The sequence below is a fragment of the Aspergillus flavus genome, chromosome 4 (genome assembly GCF_009017415.1).
Source record: "Aspergillus flavus chromosome 4, complete sequence".
Classification (NCBI taxonomy): domain Eukaryota; kingdom Fungi; phylum Ascomycota; class Eurotiomycetes; order Eurotiales; family Aspergillaceae; genus Aspergillus; species Aspergillus flavus.
Window position 1 is genome coordinate 1,204,542 of NC_092405.1, and position 19,715 is coordinate 1,224,256.

General features: G+C 48.0%; 9 protein-coding genes and 1 non-coding gene across 10 annotated transcripts; 7 read left to right on the forward strand and 3 right to left on the reverse strand.

Annotated features, from left to right (window-relative positions):
* Positions 1–28: 28 nt before the first annotated feature.
* On the forward strand, positions 29–2,198 carry F9C07_2232257 (2-polyprenyl-6-methoxyphenol hydroxylase; the record flags this gene model as incomplete). Its single annotated transcript, XM_041291740.1, has 5 exons — positions 29–81; positions 137–323; positions 399–879; positions 937–1,157; positions 1,221–2,198. The coding sequence occupies 5 exons, from the start codon at positions 29–31 to the stop codon at positions 2,196–2,198; spliced, it is 1,920 nt and encodes a 639-aa protein (XP_041145911.1).
* A 94-nt stretch (positions 2,199–2,292) lies between these two features.
* On the reverse strand, positions 2,293–3,681 carry F9C07_3611 (solid-state culture-specific ATP-grasp domain protein; the record flags this gene model as incomplete). The annotated part of the gene is made up of 1 exon (XM_041285768.1): positions 2,293–3,681. The coding sequence occupies one exon, from the start codon at positions 3,679–3,681 to the stop codon at positions 2,293–2,295; it is 1,389 nt and encodes a 462-aa protein (XP_041145912.1).
* Positions 3,682–5,073: 1,392 nt separating this feature from the next.
* F9C07_2283208 (uncharacterized protein) lies at positions 5,074–5,845 on the forward strand (the record flags this gene model as incomplete). The annotated part of the gene is made up of 2 exons (XM_071510617.1): positions 5,074–5,714; positions 5,799–5,845. Exons 1-2 carry the CDS (start codon positions 5,357–5,359, stop codon positions 5,843–5,845), a joined length of 405 nt encoding a protein of 134 aa, XP_071366334.1. The 5' UTR covers positions 5,074–5,356.
* Positions 5,846–6,586: 741 nt separating this feature from the next.
* On the forward strand, positions 6,587–7,506 carry F9C07_1511335 (uncharacterized protein). Its single transcript, XM_071508174.1, has 2 exons — positions 6,587–7,202; positions 7,258–7,506. Exons 1-2 carry the CDS (start codon positions 6,709–6,711, stop codon positions 7,271–7,273), a joined length of 510 nt encoding a protein of 169 aa, XP_071366335.1. The 5' UTR covers positions 6,587–6,708; the 3' UTR covers positions 7,274–7,506.
* Positions 7,507–7,557: 51 nt separating this feature from the next.
* On the reverse strand, positions 7,558–10,682 carry F9C07_2283210 (fungal-specific transcription factor). Its single transcript, XM_041291747.2, has 5 exons — positions 10,316–10,682; positions 9,014–10,213; positions 8,525–8,945; positions 8,166–8,454; positions 7,558–8,108 (listed from the first exon to the last, which is right to left on the reverse strand). Exons 2-5 carry the CDS (start codon positions 10,026–10,028, stop codon positions 7,740–7,742), a joined length of 2,094 nt encoding a protein of 697 aa, XP_041145913.1. The 5' UTR covers positions 10,029–10,213; positions 10,316–10,682; the 3' UTR covers positions 7,558–7,739.
* Positions 10,241–10,312, forward strand: F9C07_t143. The gene has a single exon. It is a non-coding gene; the product is annotated as a tRNA-Trp (tRNA).
* A 574-nt stretch (positions 10,683–11,256) lies between the features above and the next one.
* On the forward strand, positions 11,257–13,715 carry F9C07_2283211 (putative cytochrome P450 oxidoreductase OrdA-like protein). Its single transcript, XM_041285770.2, has 7 exons — positions 11,257–11,667; positions 11,730–11,859; positions 11,909–12,100; positions 12,154–12,305; positions 12,362–12,606; positions 12,665–12,936; positions 12,994–13,715. The coding sequence occupies exons 1-7, from the start codon at positions 11,472–11,474 to the stop codon at positions 13,394–13,396; spliced, it is 1,590 nt and encodes a 529-aa protein (XP_041145914.1). The 5' UTR covers positions 11,257–11,471; the 3' UTR covers positions 13,397–13,715.
* Positions 13,716–13,816: 101 nt separating this feature from the next.
* Positions 13,817–15,153, forward strand: F9C07_2156183 (lysosomal L-cystine transporter). Its single transcript, XM_041285758.2, has 2 exons — positions 13,817–14,692; positions 14,771–15,153. The coding sequence occupies exons 1-2, from the start codon at positions 14,225–14,227 to the stop codon at positions 15,119–15,121; spliced, it is 819 nt and encodes a 272-aa protein (XP_041145915.2). The 5' UTR covers positions 13,817–14,224; the 3' UTR covers positions 15,122–15,153.
* Positions 15,154–15,733: 580 nt separating this feature from the next.
* Positions 15,734–16,517, reverse strand: F9C07_2106208 (uncharacterized protein; the record flags this gene model as incomplete). Its single annotated transcript, XM_071509004.1, has 2 exons — positions 15,734–16,104; positions 16,172–16,517. The coding sequence occupies 2 exons, from the start codon at positions 16,515–16,517 to the stop codon at positions 15,734–15,736; spliced, it is 717 nt and encodes a 238-aa protein (XP_071366336.1).
* A 1,483-nt stretch (positions 16,518–18,000) lies between these two features.
* On the forward strand, positions 18,001–19,493 carry F9C07_2283213 (DUF292 domain protein; the record flags this gene model as incomplete). Its single annotated transcript, XM_071510618.1, has 2 exons — positions 18,001–18,269; positions 18,357–19,493. The coding sequence occupies exons 1-2, from the start codon at positions 18,249–18,251 to the stop codon at positions 19,491–19,493; spliced, it is 1,158 nt and encodes a 385-aa protein (XP_071366337.1). The 5' UTR covers positions 18,001–18,248.
* Positions 19,494–19,715: the final 222 nt, after the last annotated feature.

Consider the following 19,715-nt stretch of genomic DNA (forward strand, 5'->3'; position numbering starts at 1 on the left):
TCTAAATTAACACTTTCCTTGAGCCGACATGAGTGAAACAATTCGGACCGACGTTCTTATCGTCGGGGCTGGTCCAGCAGGGTCTGTTACCATAGTCGTTATGATCCCTGCAATGATATTAACATTTATCGAGTAGGTTAATAGCCGCCGCATGGATGGCTCAGACCGGCGTTAAAGCAATGTTAATTGACCAAAAGTCGCATCAAACGCAATGCGGTCGCGCCGACGGACTAGAAAGCCGAACGTTGGAAATCCTAGACAGCTTTGGCCTTGCAGACCGAGTCTGGGCGGAAGCAAACCATACGGTAGAGATTGCGTTATGGGTGAGGGAGCTTTTTCATATACCCCGATTGTTCGAGGTAGAGTGTGGTCTGGGGTTATCTGATTGTTTACTTTAGGGCGTCACAGTGGATGGGAAGCTCCGGAGACAGAGCGTCACTGCGAACTCCAAGCCCGGATGGTCGCGGTTCCATGAGTCCACACTCGGCCAAGCCAAAGTGGAGGAATATCTCATGGAGTACGTCCGGGGTCGCGATAGCGTTGACGTTAGACGAGAGACGGCTCCAACCTCTTTAGAGATCGATTACAACACGATCGATGACCATAGCACGTTTCCAATTCGTATGAATTTGGAAAACGTGGCTCCGAGACTGAAACCCCACTTCAATGACATGAAGAACCCCGGTAGTGATACGAGTAGTGAGACTCATTCGGATGACTCCGGATATGCAGGGGTGGGCACCGTGGTAGAGGCCAAGTATCTTGTGGGATGTGATGGAGCACACAGCTGGGTCAGGAAACAACTTGGGCTCCGTCTTGAGGGGGAAAACTCGAGCGACTCTTGGGGAGTTCTGGACATCATCCCCCTTACGAACTTCCGTGAGTTCTGCCCCGGATATTCCATAGTGCTTTGCTAAAGGGTAAAACTGCCTGCAGCCGACATACGGAAACGGTTCATCGTAAAGTCAAAGTACGGAACTCTTATGATGATCCCGCGAGAAAGAAAGCTCGTCCGTGTCTATGTTGAGCTTCCCGCAAATGTGGCCATGCGATACAGAGAAGAGCAGGACGGTGAGATCCTCATGGGTCAGGTCGAGAAGATCATGCAGCCGTATACAATGCGGACGAAACATATCGACTGGTCCACGATATACACGGTACACACGCCCGCAGTATCCGCCATACATGGTGTCCCCCTGAAAGCTAACCAGCTATGCTAGGTTGGCCAGCGAGTGTGTCGGAAAATCGGGTTGCATAACCGTATCTTTCTTGCCGGTGATGCGATTCACACGCATTCCCCAAAGGCAGGTCAAGGAATGAACGTAAGCATGCAAGATACGTTCAATCTCGGCTGGAAACTCGCCTCAGTCATCCGAGGTGCCTTACACCCACAAATCCTCGAAACTTACCAACAGGAGAGGCTACCCGTCGCCGAGAGATTGATTGCACTTGACAAGCGGATCTGCCGTGGAATGTGTAGTCGCAGGAATGCGGACGGCGAAACATTCCACGGTGCCTTCGACGAAGACCATAAACGAGCATTGGAGGAAGAGAACTCGTCCGCTTCCGGCCTCGCTGTTATTTATCAGCCAAATCTGCTGGTGACATCTGTCGCCCATCATCAAACGACAAACCTCCGGATCGGGGCTCGAATTCCAAGCATGCTGATCATTAACCAGAGTGACGCGCAACCGCGGCATTTACAACATATCCTGCCCAGCACGGGAGAATGGAGTCTAATCATTTTCGGTGGTGACATTGCAGATCCACGCCAAATGCAGCGTCTCAACCACCTGGAAGAAACCCTTTGTCACCCCGAGTCTATCATTCAGAGACTGAACAACCACGCAAGCGCGATGAGACGTGATTCCGCGTTCGTCAGAATATACCTGATCCACTGTGCAGAAAGACTTCGCATCGAGCTCCATGATCTGCCAGCGGTCTTCCGGCCTTGGACGGAGGACAATGGGGTAGACTACAGCAGGGTATGGGTAGACGAGAAAGCGTACCACCATGCTGGCGGAGGTCAATTGTATAAATCCTTTGGGATTGGTCCAGAGGGCTGTATGGTTTTATTGCGACCGGATCAGCATCTGTCGTTTCTATCGGACATGGATGACGGCAAAGGATTGGAACGCTTTTTGACGTCCATCACGCCGGAGGAATCTCATCAAAGTGCAACATTTCAAGACTTATAAATAGAATAGAATGTTACAAAAAGGCTGAATGTAAAGTAGGAATGAAACTCTGTCGAAAGTCGACACTAGATAACAAAGATTTCGTTCATATTGACTACGAGTGCAAAGTAGCTGCTTTGATGCGTCTGAAATATTCTTCTAATTCATCAGGCTCTCTGGCCCCGATAGTGATTGCAGCGTGGTTGAGCTGACTTGACTCGCCATGGACCCAGCCACTCACGATCAGACTACCATTGCGAATCTCGTCTGCAAACATCTGCTCAAATTTTTCTCGGGAACTTGGAAAGTCAACTGTAGTCATGCCAGCTTCAAACAGCCCACGCTTAGTAAAGTGTCCCGTGAGAGGCCCTAGATGAAACGTACCGGTGACCCGGACGTTGAGATCGATAATCAACTGCTCCCCCGAGCGATCATCAGTAACGATATCCACACCAGCCGGCCCATGGTAGCCTTTGCTATGCAGGAAATCTGCCACCATCTGCATAATGACTGCAAAGGTTTCACGAAGTTTTGCCTGCTGGCGGTACGAGATTAAGCCGCCAATCCAATGACCCTGCTCATCGAAGCGTTGCTTGCAACAAGCAATGAACCGTGGCTGCCCCGTTTTTGTAATAAAAAGCGACAAGGCCACTACTGGTCCTGTAACAAAATCTTGAAGGACCATGGAGCATGGATACAGGTGATGATTGGATCTATTGAGCTGCCGTAACATCATCCCGAACTGCTCCGTGAGGAGAGTCTTCACTCGGCCCCTTTCGACTTCCGTGGTGATCATAAATGTACCCATGCCGGATATGGACTGCGGAAGCTTGACCACAAAGGGCACTTGACGTTGGTCAATTGACTCTACCATCCGCGCAACTTCTTCTTTTAAAAGAACCGGGTCGTCTGAGTCGATAAGACCTGTGTCAATCACCTGGGACGGTGGTGTCGGCAACCCAGACAGAGCAAGCCCGCGTTTCGATAGGATCTCATAATGAGTCTCTGGGTGAACGACGTGGGGCAGATGGGACAGACAGTCTGTAGGGAGTAAAACGGCAATCCGCGCCCCAGAGGCTAAAGATATGCTTTCTGGGCTATTGGCAAAAGTCAACGTCGGCTGCTGGTCGGGGATTAACTGGGAGAAGGTCCGACGAATATCAAGCTGATGAGCTGGTAGCTCGTCAATGATTTGACAAGCTTTACGGTTTGCTTCTTTCCGCTTGTTGCTTGAATGAAAGTCTAGGATAATAAGTGGCATCTGGCCTGCCGAGAAGGCGTAGCGCTGGGGTACCATGTTGGCTGCCATGGCAAACGAGGACGCCGCTTTCTCATCGTCGCTTTGAAGCGTATACCCATAGACATATTTGGCTGATGGGCTCTCATGCATATACCCGAATTGCAAAGGATAGTAGATAAGGGTCGTTTTTAGGTCATCTTCATCGTTGTCCGAGTATAGGTCGCGTAAGGTGTAGTCGAGTGTGATGGGAACTGCGCGATCCATTTGGCTGTCTATTCAGTGAAGTGCAACAGGAAGAGATTTTGAAAGATGGTTCTTCGTTTGGTAGTAGGACGAGAGAGAACCTTCTTTCTACACTTTAGCACCTGTCTGTTTGCGTACCGGCCGTTTTCGGAAGCATAACAATGTAGCTAAAGTTATCTCTAGTTGAAGTTGTGGGGCGGCTTAGATAGTTTCTATATGGTTGATCATATGGACCAGCCGTGCAGTACTAGCTACAGTTACGATATACTAGGGTTGGAGTGATATATCTGCGCAACCATAGGCGCTCTTTGGACTTCCTGTGTGGCAGTATGGTAAAGGGACGGGATGTATAAGAGGTTAGAGAGTGTGTGAAAGCGTTAGAAATATGGGGTTTGCACGTAAATATTCCAGATTCCGATGTTAGATCTTACTCCAATGAAGCCCGACTGAAGGTCATAGTTCTCGAGGGTTCTTTTTGAAACTAGAGGTGATGGCTACCGTAAGTGCTTCTAGTGCTCTCGGTATTCGGGGAAAGAACCCATAATCCGACTTCAACATCTCGCTTTTAATGTCCGCTACACCGTCAATCCAAGCTGCACAAACCTGGAGTCAAGCTGTGAAAAGACTCCCCCACCTGCGTAATATCAGTATAGTTCTTACTGTATGTACTGGGATCGACTTATAGGGCTTGAGAAGCTACTTACCCAGTTAGAGAGTGTGTTCCTTCCATAGGACTGAACGGTTCTTTTTAGTAAGTCTTTTCTTCAGAAAGATATTAGGAAACTTTGTACTGACTGGGAACCTCGGAGGGCGTTGGGAGCTGACCATAGAAGAGCACGGTCGTAATGAACTGCCAAAGAATCAGCTTCCACGCCCTGTTCAGCCGATCTTCCTACTTGGCCTAGGAGAAAATTAACATAGGTGACAGACCAGCAAAAGTTCAAGCACAGTGACGAAGAGAAATGAACTCACAGAAGCAGGGGAAATAAGAAAGAAGTATATTTTCGCTGCTGGAATATCCCAATATAACTCTCTTATTTCAGTATATCCCATCATTTGAGTCCAGGAAAGAAAGACTTTCATGAAGTTCTTGCAGGGGTGGTTTGATCCTCAAAAGGCTTCAGGCAAGCGATCGTCGAATATTTTTTCTTAGGCGTCCTTCTCTCCTCCCGCAAAGTTGCAGATATAAGGCATTCTTGCACTACGGATTTCTCGTAGTCGCAAGTAGTTCTTGCTTAGGAAATTACCTAGGCCGCCTGGACGGGGTAATGCAAGGCCCCCGGCATTGGATAGTTATTCCAATGCACAACTAGCACCCGTAAGGTTAAACGATGTAGATCATTCTGGCCTGATGGCTATGCAAAGCATTTCTCGGACAATATCAGGTCTACTAGTATATGGATATTCCCGTGTCCCTGCGAGGGGATAAGGCCTCCCCATCTATAGCGCCTTGGCAGGATCGTCATCTTCCTATATTGGCTATATGTTGGAGGATGATCAGAACTTGTGTTGGTCTTGAGTAAAATCAACTGCCGGGCTATGACTTGGAAATGCTGCTTGTCATTCTCAAGGAAAAGATATAAACGACCCCTCGACAGTCCACCTTTTCTTGATCATACTCACTCTCTTCAGCAACAATCAAAGTCTTCTCTTGCTTATTTCCCTCAAAAACCACTTTTCAGTCGAATCTATCAATATGCACTTCCAAGCTCTCCCCGTTCTTGCCACCGTGCTTGCACTTCCTTACCTTGCCTTTGGTGAGCCAACGTGCTATAATAGCGACGTATGGAAGGATGAAGCTGCAAGAAGTGAAGCCGCGCACGCAATTGACAAATGGTGCAATAATCTTGCCCCTTCCACATGGGAACCTAGGAGGGAGAGAAAGCAGTGTCTTGAGGTCGATTATAGTCCGCATAATGTGAATTTGTGGATGAACAACGGAAACTTGGGTGATGCAACCATACAGTCGACCAGTGCAAGAAGCTACTCAAGAAGATCGTGGATACCTGCCCTGGGGGCGGTTATGATCACACTAAAGACGGCTGGAAATCAAAGTGAGTTTATCGGGAACACAAAAATAGGCGGTTAGCTAACGTATTCTTTTCAGGGCGGTCCCTAATTATTGGTGCATGGTCTAGGTCCTAGGGTTTGGGAAGAGGATAATCGCGGGAAACTTTGGGAATAGTTGGAGGAGCGAGGGGGGAATACGATCCTTGAGACGGTCATTTATGTATGGGCTTGCCGACTGTCCTAGGCAGGTGGCTAATCAAGTTGAACATTGATCTTGAGCTGAATTCGCTATGTCCAATTTGAAACTTCTTCATTGTGTGTCGGTCCAGTGGTTTTTGTAGTATAAAAGACCTGATATCGCCCACCGTAAGGACTCACCGGGAGGAGATACTTGTCTTCCTTCAACGGAGATACTAGTATATCCGAGTGAAGGTGCTGAAAGGGCTCGATTGTTATGTACATGTTTAAGCATCATCAGAAGTATTACTCTGAAAACCCTAATTCGAGATAAAATTGGTTAAATTGCCCAAGGTTTGGGCAAAGTTCAAACTATTTCAACGACAAGATACTACATCCTTGACTATACCGTACTGGATTTAGCAGTAAGACATTCTGTTATTTCTATACTCAAATACTCCATTTCCCTTACTCCATACAATTTAGCTAAATAAAAATCTTACTCTTGGACTTTCGAAAATTGTCATAGCTCGACTGTGGCAGTGCTCCGCCTCCGCCCTGCCAGAAAGCCTCGTCTGACACATCGCCGCAACCCTGTCGACGATCATGAGATTTAAATCTCTAAAACAAGCACTAAAAAGTTAAAGATATAAAGTCTCGTATTCCCCGAAACTTCCACCACGTACAGAGCTATTTATATACCAGCCACGGTGGCCTGTTTCAACGCGGATTCCATTAGGCAACCAACAACCCCGTATCGGCAACCAACCCTATTTGAACCGTGGATCCCTCACCAAACACCCTCATATCAAGATCAACAACAACATCAACATACAACCCACATTCCAACACAACAAAACAATGAACGAAGTCCCACATAATGAACAACCCCCAAAACAACCCCCCAAAACCCTCACAACCCTCCCCACAGAACTCCACCTCCAAATCTCAACCTACCTCCCCTACCCTGACGCCCTAGCCCTAAAACACACCTCCCGCCACTTCTACGCCCTCGTCTACACCGGCGTCCACCTCAAAGTCGACTGGTTCGTTGAGCGCTTCGAGCAAAAACTCGAATGCCCCATGGAGAAATGCTCGTTCCGGACCGACGAGGCCTTTTGTAATCTGCGCATTCGCCGTATCATGGAGCGCAGACGACGGCATTTGGAGTGTCGGCGGCGGGCTGGCGGGTGTTTGGTGGTTCCGGGGAGGACTTGCCAGGGGGATTTGGTACCGGGGTGGTTGAAGGGGAAGGGGGGTTTGGGGGTTGTTGTTATGTTTGGGAATGAGGGTTTGGTTTTCGTTCTTGGGATGTTGTTTTTGGGGGTTTATTTGACTTGGGGGGTGGTGTTTGGGTGAGTTTTTCTCCTATCTAAGATGTGTGGTTGGGTGGAGGGCTAATATTTATAGGTGGTTTTCTCCGTGATTGCTTTTCTAGGGTATGATGTGGTTCTTGCAGTTCATTCAAGATCCAGATATACGGAGGCTACGCTTGATCACGTCGATAACATGCAACAGTTACTTCTTTGTCGGAACACAGCGAGGCATATAATGAGGATACGGATTTGCGTTTACTTTCTTCGGTTCAATCATGACCATGGTACAGATATGTATGTACGAAACTAATGTATAATGATAATTCTCTCGGGATGAATATAGGGCTTCCGAAGAAGATAGACTATGAGGGCTCAGTGTATACAAATTTAAACAGTCTTATAATTGCAATACCGGAGTTCGGATTCCGGGATAATATTCTAGCCGAGTTAACTCGGAATTAGTCCGCTGTTCAGATCAAGTGAAACATATAAGGATCATACTGTAAGCAACAATCTGATATCATATCCTTCCTCATCCTACAATCGCAGCCAGCAAACCAGGGGCATCACATATCTTCAAAATATCATATACTGATCAATCGATCCTCCAAACTCCAACATATCCAAGAATTCCAAATCATCGCTTCCGATCATACACGTCCCCGAACCTGCCAATATATCTATATCAGGCCCCGGGAGTGTTACCGCGACACGCGGTTCCAGAACCTCGTCGATGATGCTCGAGAATATCTTACTCGCGCGGTGAAACAGCTCCTGGTTCACAACCCCCGGTCGAGACATCGACTCTAAATGCGAGATAAAAACGCTCAAATGACGAATCAAGACAGATCGTGAGCCCTGGTAGGGTATTGGTTTACCGGTGCGCGCTTGTTTCTGAAGCGCTTTTATTAGAACAGCCGCACTAGGGAAGCCGTACAGGAGATTCTTTTAGTTTACTTTTGTTAGCCTTGATTACACGTTGTCTGGAAAGGAGGTACGAACTGTCCACATGAAGTCTGGTCGAAGGTCAACCATATCCTCTCGCATGGCGCAGAAATCTAGAACGGTCGACAGGATGGTTGAGCTCACGTTGAGTAAAGCAGAGTAGGCTTCGGGGTCTTGCTGAACAAGGAGCCTTTGAATGAGGAAGTCATTGTATAGGTAAGCTAAGTATGATACAATAAGCATCATACAGACCGTGTTTGACATGTTCTCATCCCGAGAATCTGGGCTGTAGTGCAATTGCTTCGGCATTGAATCCCATGTTTGATGACAACGCATAGAAATATCCCTGTTCACCACATAATCAAAGTCTATAAGGAACTAATAGAAGGAAATAATTCGAATATTCAGTCACTCACCTCAGCTTCTCGGCTGTCCTATGGTTTTGGGTCTCTAAAGAGACTTCTAGGATCTCCTCGCGAAAGGTAGCGACCAGGAACCGTTGCCGGGAAAAGGTGGATCGGTGAAGACTGCCTTGAGTATTCCATCCATCGCTGTCCAAGTCCTGCAATGCGAGTTCAATCTCCGACTGATCAGCCTCCAATGAGCGATCGTCGAGATCAAGAGGCAGTCGACAGTCTGAATGTCTTAATGAGATCCTCGGCGGTCTGCCCAGAAACGTCGCAATGCTCTTGTCGAGTTGATATGTCGCTGCAAAGAGTCTCCGGCGAGACTCGACTAAAAATAGTGGGAGAGAGCTTGACTGTTGGGAGTCTCTATGCAACCCCAGCTCGAATATATGGGTTGACAGGTCGCCGAGCCTGCGCCACTTTGCGGAGCCTGTTGCATGGTAAATAACTATTCTCCAAGCCTCTAGCTACTTTCGGTGTTATGAGGTTTTCACTTACTAGCGTCGCCATGGGCCACCTTTGACAATAATAGAATTTCATACAGCATCCATATCGTTAGGTCATTGACTGGGGCGATGAGCTTGCAAATCTGGAGTACCGCATCACTAGCCGCCAGCATCTTTCGAGAAAACCGCTCACGAGCTGCCATTCCATTCTGCCTGGGGAATTTATCATGAGCCAGGCCGAAAACACTCAGTCGGCCAGCTATCGCATAGAAAAGTCCCAATATCTCCAGCCGTAAATTAGGCCCCGTGAAAAGCTCATGGAAATGTCTTCCTGTCATAGTCGATGGTACATGGAGCACTTGTTTTGTGTTTCGAAGAACACGCGCGACCTGTTCGGGTGGACCTTTATGCAGTTGAGCTTCGTCAACCATAGCCTGTATTGAGGGTAGTGCGTTAAGGACCAGAGATGGTATGACGGCCGCCTTGCTTAGTCTATAGTATTCACAGACTAGCTGTGTGATTGTTCGGAAACCTTCCAAGGATCGTAGTATTTCTGCTGTACGCTGTACCCAATACAGTGGCAAGTCTGATGGGAACGCGGTTCCTGCGTCGTCCTGTGACTGTCGCTCGCTGGGACTAGAAACAAGCTCGTGATCCTCTTCCAATGCCGCGACGAAGCTGGTCGGACCTAAATAGCCAGTTGGCAATGAGCGAGCAGTAACCAGCAGGTTAAACCCGTCGTCTAATTGTGATCCCGGCTGTTCGGTGTTCGAAAACGTGGAAATCGGCGTGGATGCGGGTCTAGCACGCAACAGCCAAGCATCAGGGTCATCTTGCTCCGGAGTTGAAGGCGAGGAAGAATGTGTATTAACTGCCTCAGATGAGGCGGCTTTTACAGTAATGTTCTTTGATCTTTGTGTCAACGGCGCCGGATGATAGAAACAGCTGGCAGTCCGGCGTTTCTTCTGACAACGAGAACAGACGGGGAGACGATGATCACACCGGACTTTGTCCTTGCGGCAGGGTTCGCAGGAAGCGGGTTTTCCATTGCGACGGCGTGAGTTCATCTCTTATCTCCTATGTTTTTTATTTGTAGCTACGTCAAACATAACAATTGAATGAAGAAGAAAGCAAGATTGAGGAATGAGGGGGCTGACATGGGAGATGTTTAGGGCTATTCTCGGCGTTCGGAGTTCATCCATCGGCATTCGGAATCAAGCCTCACTCTGTTTGTAGTAGACAATATTTAACACTGTATCCTTAATATTAGTCATCCCAAGGGCCTCTGGCGCAACGGTAGCGCGTTCGACTCCAGATCGAAAGGTTATCCGTTCAAATCGGGTGGGGCTCACACCATATCTTTTTTTTTCTTGTCTCATAATCGTACATAGCTTATCTTAGAGCAACACAATTTCAAGACAAGACGGTGTCAGATATCCCTTCTATTATCATCTACCGAGCACAAACATAAACAGCGCCAGTTTGCTTTTGGATCGGGAGATGAACCATATAAAGGGACAAATAGGAAATATGAGGACGGAGATGTATGGCGAGGTTTGGGGAGTTTACTATAGTGTTTGGAGAGATATCGCACATGAATGGAGACATCGTAGTTCTTAATTAGACAGGCTGCTAATAAGCACTAGGATTGTAGTGTTAAGATGGCATAACGAATGTGGGAAGCGTTATGATTGTGAGACGCCTTCACTTTGATCTCCCCGATATTGGTGTTTTATAAACATAGTTGTCTACGCGTATTATGCTGCGAATATAACTTATTGCAATGCTTGGTCTTGACAACTCTCTCTTAGATTAAGTTAGAAGTTGTTGAGGTTAATGTATCACATCCATACCAACATACAGCATCAAGTCGGTTGCTCTAATACGTTGCAAATCGAGTTCAAACTACCTCGACTAACCAGCTTTCCAGCTCTTTGTCTTACAATAAAGTCCCAAGTCATCTTAACTCATATACTATTCTACTACTAGAGCCGAATGGTAACAATATTCCCAAACCAATCGGCACAACTGAAATCCATAAGACAGACAAAGCTGTATACACAGACTAACTAGCAAAAACAGGAGATGCAAAAAGCAAATTAATCACAAGGACACCTCGAGACCAAAGCGCTTATTGTAACAGGTGCAATATCCTCGGCTATAATACTATGTAAGCGAACCGGTACTTTTGTCAGGGATGTGAGGTTGTTTAACCCTGTCCCATAAGAGCTCTGTTATTCTGCACAGGCCCTAATTCGGACCAGTGGCATTCGCAATTTAGTAATTCAACCCTGGCTTTTCTACATATCAGCTGCACCTAGCGCCTTAAAGGCCGTAGATATTGTTGCAGTGCAGAAGCTCAGCTGAGTGGAGATAGCGCCAGGGTGCGTTACCCCTCTTCTTGTCCTTCTTATAAGGAACTCGATTGAGGTTATACTCGCTCAAACGCTCCCATGCTTTTTCTTTGACTTTTTGCCTTTCAAAAGTTCTGTATAGATGCTAAATAGGACATGTCTTACATGGTTCTTGGGCTCGCCATCGGCGTCATATTCCTATACTTTATAAGATCATTTTTAGCTAGAACCAAGTCGTTTGCACCATTCCCTCCTGGTCCCCGGCCAAAACCGATTATTGGAAATCTCTGGGATCTTCCACCGCAAGGCACTCGGGACTGGTTACACTGGTTGAAACACAAAGATCTCTATGGTACATACTCCCAGCATCGGCATATTGCAACTACCGATAGACTAAGAAAGAACTCTGGAAAGGCCCAGTTAGCTCCGTCACCGTGTTCGGCCAAACAATCATCATTCTAAACGAAGCGCGTCTCGCATATGAGCTCTTGGAGAAGCGTTCCGCCATACACTCATCTCGACCGTCGTGCACCTTTGCCCATATGTAAGCATCGTCTTTTCACCACATACACGTTACGAAGCTGATAGAAAAGGGCCGGCTATGGTGATATTATGACCATCCTCGAGTACTCTGAACGGCTCCGCACCACACGCAAAGTTGCGCACCAGCAGATCGGCTCCAATAAAGCTATCAGCCGGTTCAGCCATATCCAGGATGCGGAGGTTTGTCGATATCTCTTACGGATGCTGAGGGATCCCGGGAATTGGCTCGAACACATTAAGAAGTAGGTGTCTTTCCTTTCCAAAACATATGGATGTTAGAGTAACTTGTCGTCAGGGAGACCGGCGCGGTTATACTGAAGATCACTTACGGATACACTGTTGAGCCGCACGGGCGCGATCCTCTGGTGGATCTTGCGGAAGACGCGGTCGGGAAGTTTTCGTTGGCAATGGTTCCTGGGGCTTGGCTTGTGGATTCTATTCCTATTTGTGAGTCTTCTTTTTATTCTGTTATGGAACACGTATGCTCAAAGGTCTTATTCTAGTGAGACACCTCCCTTCCTGGGCACCAGGTGGAGGCTGTACGCGGGCAGCAGAAGGTTTCCAAACGGCTGCCAGGAATCTAGGTAACGTTCCGTATGCGTTTACGAAGCAGCAAATGGCCCAAGGGAGCAATGTGCCTTCCATCATTTCGTACTATCTTGAATCAGAGAATATCCAGCCGGGCTCGGAAGAGGAGCATCTTGTGAAGTGGGCTACTGCTACTCTTTACGGTGGCGGTGCAGATACAGTAAGTAACGAATGGCCACCTACTATTGACTACCTTGGGACCCTAATAAGCACTATAGACGGTATCCACGATGATGTGCTTCTTCTTGACGATGGCCTTATATCCACATGTACAACGGAAAGCACAAGAGGAGATTGACCGGGTCGTTGGAGCAACACGTCTACCCGGGTTCGAAGACCGCGAGAACCTTCCATACATCGACGCCCTCCTTAAGGAGGCCCTCCGTTGGCATCCCATTGTGCCTATGGGCGTCGCCCATATGGCTATGGAGGATGATATGCTTGAGGGATATCGTATCCCCAAGGGGGCAGCTATACTGTCGAATATATGGTGTGTTAGGCCCCGTACTCCTTCTTACTTTCTTTTACTTACCAAACTTCCCTGTAGGGCTTTCACCCACGACCCCAACGAATACCACGACCCAATGACCTTTAAACCTGAGCGTTTTCTGAGTGATAACGGCCACACGCCCGAACGTGATCCCCATCTCCTCGCTTTCGGGTTTGGACGTCGGGTATGCCCCGGGCGGAACCTAGCAGACTCGAATCTATGGCTTACCATCGCTCGCACTCTGGCTGCTTTCAACATCGCCAAGCCCATTCGCGACGGCAAGGAGGTGGATATACAGCCGGAGTTCCAGGCTGGTCTTATCAGTCATCCAGAGCCATTTGATGTTGACATTAAGCCTCGTAGTGCAGGTCATCACGAGTTAATTCTGGCTGGTGAGAAGCAGTATCCCTGGGAGGAGAGCCATGCGGAGGAGTTGCGGAGGGCAATTGCGGTACTGTAGGGGTATATGTATTTGCTTTCCATGGTTAGCTGTTTTCCAGTGTATTTCTGCCGCTATATGTTTTGAGTGATTTATTGTTTGATAGATATGTTGATTCAATGACTAGACATCTATAAACGCAACCAGAAGTATTAAAGATCCATAAGAGGAAGATTCAATTGACACTGTCATTTTCCCCCGAGCTTTCGCTCTTCACAAGCTCCTTCAGACGTCTTAAGTGTTTATCCTGATGCAAGATATCCCCTCAACAAGCTATACCAATTTGAAGATGTACCTCCCTGTATATACTATAGTGTTCTATATGTTCACAAAGGGTCCGTTACTACTTTGTCCTAGGTACGTAATTTAGCGTGGTAGACCTAGAACTAGTGCATAATCCTGCTGTTTAATAATGCACTAATAATTATACTGTCAAACCAAATCAGTATCAGCACAGTGATGCTGACAAGCAGCCGATATACTTGTCATATTGAATGATGGATTTCACAAGTCATAAGCTTAATTGTGCATATACAACACCCAAGAACACATTTGCGGATACCACATTCACATACACACAGATTATCTTTACTACTAACACTAACAGTTACCTCTTAATTTCAAAGGGAAGGAATAACCAATCTTTCTCGATATTCCCACCTCTCGTGTTCCTCTGGAATGGTAATATCCCCGTGGTGCATTGCTCAATACCATGTTGCTGAATTCCGAACTCCGGGTCTATGCCGAAGCCGAGCATGTTGATAACTCCCCCCAAGTCACAGCCGCCTCTCTTGTTTTCTTCTCTTCGAATCCAGTTCAAGAACCAATTCTATCCATATCCAGCCCTCCATGTCGAGCGACACATGGATACAAAGCATCTCCCAAATTCTGGGCTGGGCCTATTTCGTCCTATGGTCGTTGTCTTTTTACCCGCAAGTGCTGCATAATCACCGCCGTCACTCGACAGACGGTTTCTCCATCGACTTTGCCCTGCTCAACCTACTCGGATTGACTGCATACACCATTTTCAACGCCTGTTTCCTCTTTTCACCAGTCGTGCGCACACAGTATACCCAGCGACATCCCCAGAGCCCCAAGCCAACCGTCCAATGGAACGATTTCGTCTACGCCCTCCACGGAGCCCTAATCTGTTGCTATCTCGGGAGCCACTTCCTCTGCGCGCGGTTCTGGAACTTCAAGTCCAAGCCGCAGGGGGTGAGTAATTTAACCCTTGTGGTATTTTTGGGCTGCATGGGGGTAGTTTCCCTAGCCGTTCTATGGGCTCTGGTATCGGCATCGTGGGAATGGATTGACGTGGTGAGACAGCACTTCCCCCCCACCAACCGGCTGATGGAAACCACTACATAACTGCTAACTGAGATATTCCACATGAAGGTCTACGTAATCGGCATGATCAAGGTGTTTCTAACAGCCGTCAAGTACACACCCCAAGTAATAATGAATTATCGGCGGCAGTCGACGGCCGGGTTTTCCATTGGCGCGATCCTACTGGATCTGGCGGGCGCGGCGCTGTCACTGATGCAGCTGGTATTGGACTCTTCGTTGCAGGCGGATTGGTCGGGCACTGTTGGTAATGTCACTAAGCTCTTGCTGGGTAACATCACCCTCCTGTTCGATCTCGTCTTTATCTTCCAGCATTTTGTGCTCTATCGGGAGCGGCGGGTGGGGAAGAAGTTAGGGTTATCGGAGTATAACCCTCTTCTAGGTAGGAGAGACGAAACATAATTGCAATATTGATAAATGTGAATGAGTCTGAGTTCATGTCTTGAATCCATCATACCTACTATCGTATGGTATTGGACTTGTGCAATGCCTCCAAAAACTGCTACAACTACCTGTAACTCTATACTATTTCTCGAGTCCTAGTGATAAGGGCTAGGCCAATGATTAGAATAAATTGAGCATGGTTACGGGACCCGGATACTCGGCTGAGAGTCTATGCATAAAGGACAGGAGCTCTGGTGTGACCTCGAGCCTTTGAGAGCTGGTCCTACCCTGGACGTGCAGTTTGCAGCTTAAATCATTACAGCAGCAGTGGTATGTAGTACTGATTTGTTAACCCCTCGGCTTCGGCTGACAATGCGCCAAGCGGTTAGAATAATACGATTAAACAGTAGTATAATGAATTTAATTAGTTGATCTTTTAATTAATTAGAGCCTGTAATGGACTAGCTAAAGATATGCTAGTAGAAGATCTACATATTGGGCCCCAAACCTAACCTATTATCTGTATCGTGTACAGTTCAGGGATAAACAGAACAAGTATGTACACTCTATTGGTATTCGATTCTGCAAAGTGAAGAAGGGAGAGATGCCCAGTAATCGCATCAGTTGCTATTAAGAAGGCTCCAAGGGCGACTGTTTCGTGGCACTTCCAGGTAATTCTTGGCGGGACTGTATATCGGTCGGAAGTTCGCGCACGACAGGAGAGCCATATAATTCACTCCGTATATTGCCACTTTCTCCTAACTCGGCCGTTTCGTGCCCATATTTCGATCCTGGAGGTAAAGCAGGTTTGCCAGGATCCCTAGAGGCACTTGATAATCGACGGCGACGGAGGAGAAACCATATTATCCCTATAATGATAAGTACGCCACAAACCCCTCCGACCACGCCACCGGCAATCGCTCCTTTGTTCGTAGACGACCCGGAAGATTCTGACGAAGCTGTGGATGAGGTGGCTGACGAGGTCGGCGACGCGGTTTGTGCTTTTGAATATATGTTAGTTTACTAGCAGTATCGGGCAATAGACGAGATAAGAGAAAAAAGACATACGTCTCTGGTTTGCATTTGTCATGGTTCCATTACTATAGCCATTATAGACATCGGATTGTGTTGAACAACCAAACGAGCCAGCTTCATTGGCAAAGCCTACCAGTTGCGGCTCGCAGCAAAAGTAACTGCCCTTCCACCAAAGTATTGAGCTTGAATTGGCGCATTGTTCCGGAACCTCCCCAGTAGTAGTGCTGAGTTGACATCGTGTACTGTGATTGTAATCTTCGTATGTTGTCCCTGGTGGACAACATGTCCACCATTTGTCCCAAGTATGATGGCCACTTTCATTGCTGAGGCAGGAGCCTGCTCTGCGATTAGGGTAACCGGCTTGAGATTTCGAAGACATTTGATCTCATCGAATCAGAGGAAAATCCGATCAAGGAGAATAGAAAGATCCAGAAATTGCAAGTAAGACCTTGAATGAGGGGGGAAAGGGCCATGAGATGTAGAAGGAAAAGGAGAGGTATGAGTCTGGAGGCACCATTGCGTATTGTGCCAGCCTCGTCTTACAATCGCAATGAGTATCCGAAGGGAAAAAACACAACAAAAACGTGTGGAGGGGAGTTTACAAGTGGCCCCCAGAACAGTGGCCCCCAGAACAGTGGTCCCCCAACAGGGCAAATGACCAATAACGTTGTAAATCTATACGAGGACGATGTCGATCATAATCTAGAACTATTGTGTAGCAAACACGCCGAATATTGCCGAGTTCCATGTTACTCCATTGTCCTGCTCTGTTTGACGCTCCTCAAATTCCACCCTATGCCAAACATACAGATAAGTAGGCACGTAGAACCGATCACTGTTGGCTGGCCACCCACACAATGTTACCTCGGACCCTAAAGGCGATAGATAACTGTGGGTGTGGTGTGGAGTGTGGAGACCAGGACAGGGTCCTCCATCGCAGGTTGATCTGTCCACTCTAGTGCGATTTGTGGATCGAACTACGGAACAAGGCCCATGGGACAGTATGGGGAACACTATGGAAGCACCCTGATTTAGGAATCTTGTTGATATCTTGTTCTCAGTGATCATGGAGCAATCATTGCCAGTAAAATTCTCCCTTCCTGCCCAGCTGGATCTGAAAGAGGTTAAAAGCTTACCTATCTATATGGGGGATCCAACCTCTCAACGAGTTGAATGCGACTCTGTTCACGAAAGAGAGTGATATTGAGAAGCCAGTGACCGTCGAGACACGGATAGGGATAATCATAGATTATAGATATCTAGGGATATTGTCCTCCTCTGTTGGCAGAATCATATAAGCCAAGAGCGCCGCAAAATCGAAACGACTCCACCAGATTGAATCGTATATTTGCCAGGCATTTCTCAGGGGGGGGAAGGGGGGGGCCGAAAGACTATAGGAATATCATAAATAGTTATGACGAGAAACGAATAGTATGGGAAAGGATTTGACTTATATTGTTCAGATATATCCTCGTTGGTAAATGTGTGGGAGCGGCTGGACTTGACTGAGGCAACAAGCAGAACTCTTCGTTTAAATGGATCGACATAGTTCAAACACAATCAGGCCAAAAATAGCAACTCCCTAGTGAAAACTTCGATGATCAAGAATAAGCATCTGTTGAAGATTCGTTTTGACTATCGTCTTTCTTTGGAATATTCCGTCCAAGCCACGCTGATATAATCTCATATATCCACGTAATCTTCTCGGATGTCGTTCGCAGTAAAAGTCGCCAACGAGTAGGCATTACTCTTGAAATCGTTCCAGTGGAGATTCTCTACATTCACATAGTATGTACTGATATGTGTTTTGTACATAAGATAGGTACCAACCAGCCTAACCCTGAAACAGCCTAGTTCCTCTCCATCAGTCTAACCCAAATCCAGACTAGTTCGCCCACCCCAGGCCCAAAGACAATGACAGAATTAGTACTTAGTACCACTACTAAGGTAGGTACATACCACTCACTACTCCTCCAGGCTACTACTAATCTCCATACAATCAACCCAACCAACGACAACAACAATCCTCAACCTCACACCAAACAAACATACCACCACGAACCCTCCCGCCAAAACTACCAGAAATAACACAATATAAGAAAAACCAGAAATGCCCCCCACCCCCCAAACAGTCCGTCCCCCCTCTCCCCTCCAACCCCCCACCTCACCCCAAACCAAATCCCCCTACCAACCAAAACCAAAACTAACATAACAACAGACAAAACTAACCTCAACCCTCCACCTCCTCATCCCGCGCCTCCGTCTCCTCCAAAAGAAATCCACCGCCAGCTCCGTAGTCCAACGCCGCGAACTCTCCCACCTCCTATCCGAAAACAAAGACGCGAGCGCCCGCATCCGCGTCGAAAATGTCATCGCCACCGACATCGCCGTCGAAGTCATGGAAATGGTCGAACTATACTGCGAGCTGATCCTTGCGCGGGCGAACGTGCTAGACCAGAACGCTTTCAGCGAGAAGGGCGTGGAGGCCCGGAATCGGGCCAAGGAGGCGTGGGTGGAGATGAGGCGGAAGGAACAGGGTCTGGGTTCTAGTCCTGGGTCTGCGGCTAGTGGTGGGGATGCTGCGGGGAGTGGGAAGAGGTCGGGGTTTGGGTTCGGGGCGCTTTTTGGTGGTGGGGGGTCCAAGAGGGAGGAGACGGTGGCTATGGAGTCTACGGGGGTGCAGGGTGTGGGCGATGCGGCGTATATTGATTCGGCGTTGGATGAGGCTGCGGCGGCGATTTTTTATGCCTATCCTCGGTTTCCGGCTGATGTGAGGGAGTTGACTATCCTGAGGGGGTTGTTGGCGGATCGCTATGGGAAGGAGTTTATGACGCTGGCGCAGGATGATCGGTTTCCCGAGGCGGATGGGTTGAAGGTCCCTGAGAGATTGGTGAAGGGGTTGAGGGTGAAGCCTCCGTCGCAGGAGTTGGTGGATAGTTATTTGAGGGAGATTGCGAGGGCGTACGGAGTTGCGTGGGGAGGGGATGCGGAGGAGCTGGGGGAGGCGCCCGCGGAGTTTGTGGATGGTGATGGTGATGATGATGCTACTGCGGGGGGTGATGTGCCGGTGACACCGCGGAAGGAGGGCCGGCCGGCTGATGTCGAACGGAGAATGTCTGAGACGGCGGAGTTGAATCGTGCTACGCCGCCCAAGGGATTGCAGTCCGGGAAGAGTCCGGTCAGTGTTGCGCCGCCGGGACCCCGGTCTGATAATCCGAATCCGCGCGTGAAGGTTCCGGACGGGAATGGGAAGGGGGAGGCCGAGGTAGAGCCCAGGAGTCCCTCGAAGACGACTAAAGGAGGGATTCCAGAGTTGGATGAGTTGACCAGACGCTTTGCGGCACTGAAGAGGTAGCCGCTTCTATCCCTTCTATCTCCCTGTCTGGTCTATATGTTTATGATAATGATATCCTGAACGCACTGTCATGAGAGATTCTATGTATTATGTATCACGATCTATCGAACCACTCCCGCAATTTTCTTTTTGTCATCATGCATCAGAGCAAGCGAGCATATGTCACAGAATAGAAATGAAAAGGTATCCGAGCAATGAAAGCACCGCTATGAACAGGCCGGC

Coding starts and splice junctions, on each gene's coding strand:
- F9C07_1511335 (XM_071508174.1), top strand. CDS start 6,709: ATGAACGAAGTCCCACATAATGAACAACCCCCAAAACAACCCCCCAAA.
- F9C07_2283210 (XM_041291747.2), bottom strand. CDS start 10,028: ATGAACTCACGCCGTCGCAATGGAAAACCCGCTTCCTGCGAACCCTGC. Junction 8,946..9,013: donor GGTGGCCCATGGCGACGCTA/GTAAGTGAAAAC, acceptor ACCATGCAACAG/GCTCCGCAAAGTGGCGCAGG. Junction 8,109..8,165: donor GACCAGACTTCATGTGGACA/GTTCGTACCTCC, acceptor GTAAACTAAAAG/AATCTCCTGTACGGCTTCCC.
- F9C07_2283211 (XM_041285770.2), top strand. CDS start 11,472: ATGTCTTACATGGTTCTTGGGCTCGCCATCGGCGTCATATTCCTATAC. Junction 11,860..11,908: donor TCGTGCACCTTTGCCCATAT/GTAAGCATCGTC, acceptor CTGATAGAAAAG/GGCCGGCTATGGTGATATTA. Junction 12,937..12,993: donor GCTATACTGTCGAATATATG/GTGTGTTAGGCC, acceptor ACTTCCCTGTAG/GGCTTTCACCCACGACCCCA.
- F9C07_2156183 (XM_041285758.2), top strand. CDS start 14,225: ATGTCGAGCGACACATGGATACAAAGCATCTCCCAAATTCTGGGCTGG. Junction 14,693..14,770: donor CGTGGGAATGGATTGACGTG/GTGAGACAGCAC, acceptor TTCCACATGAAG/GTCTACGTAATCGGCATGAT.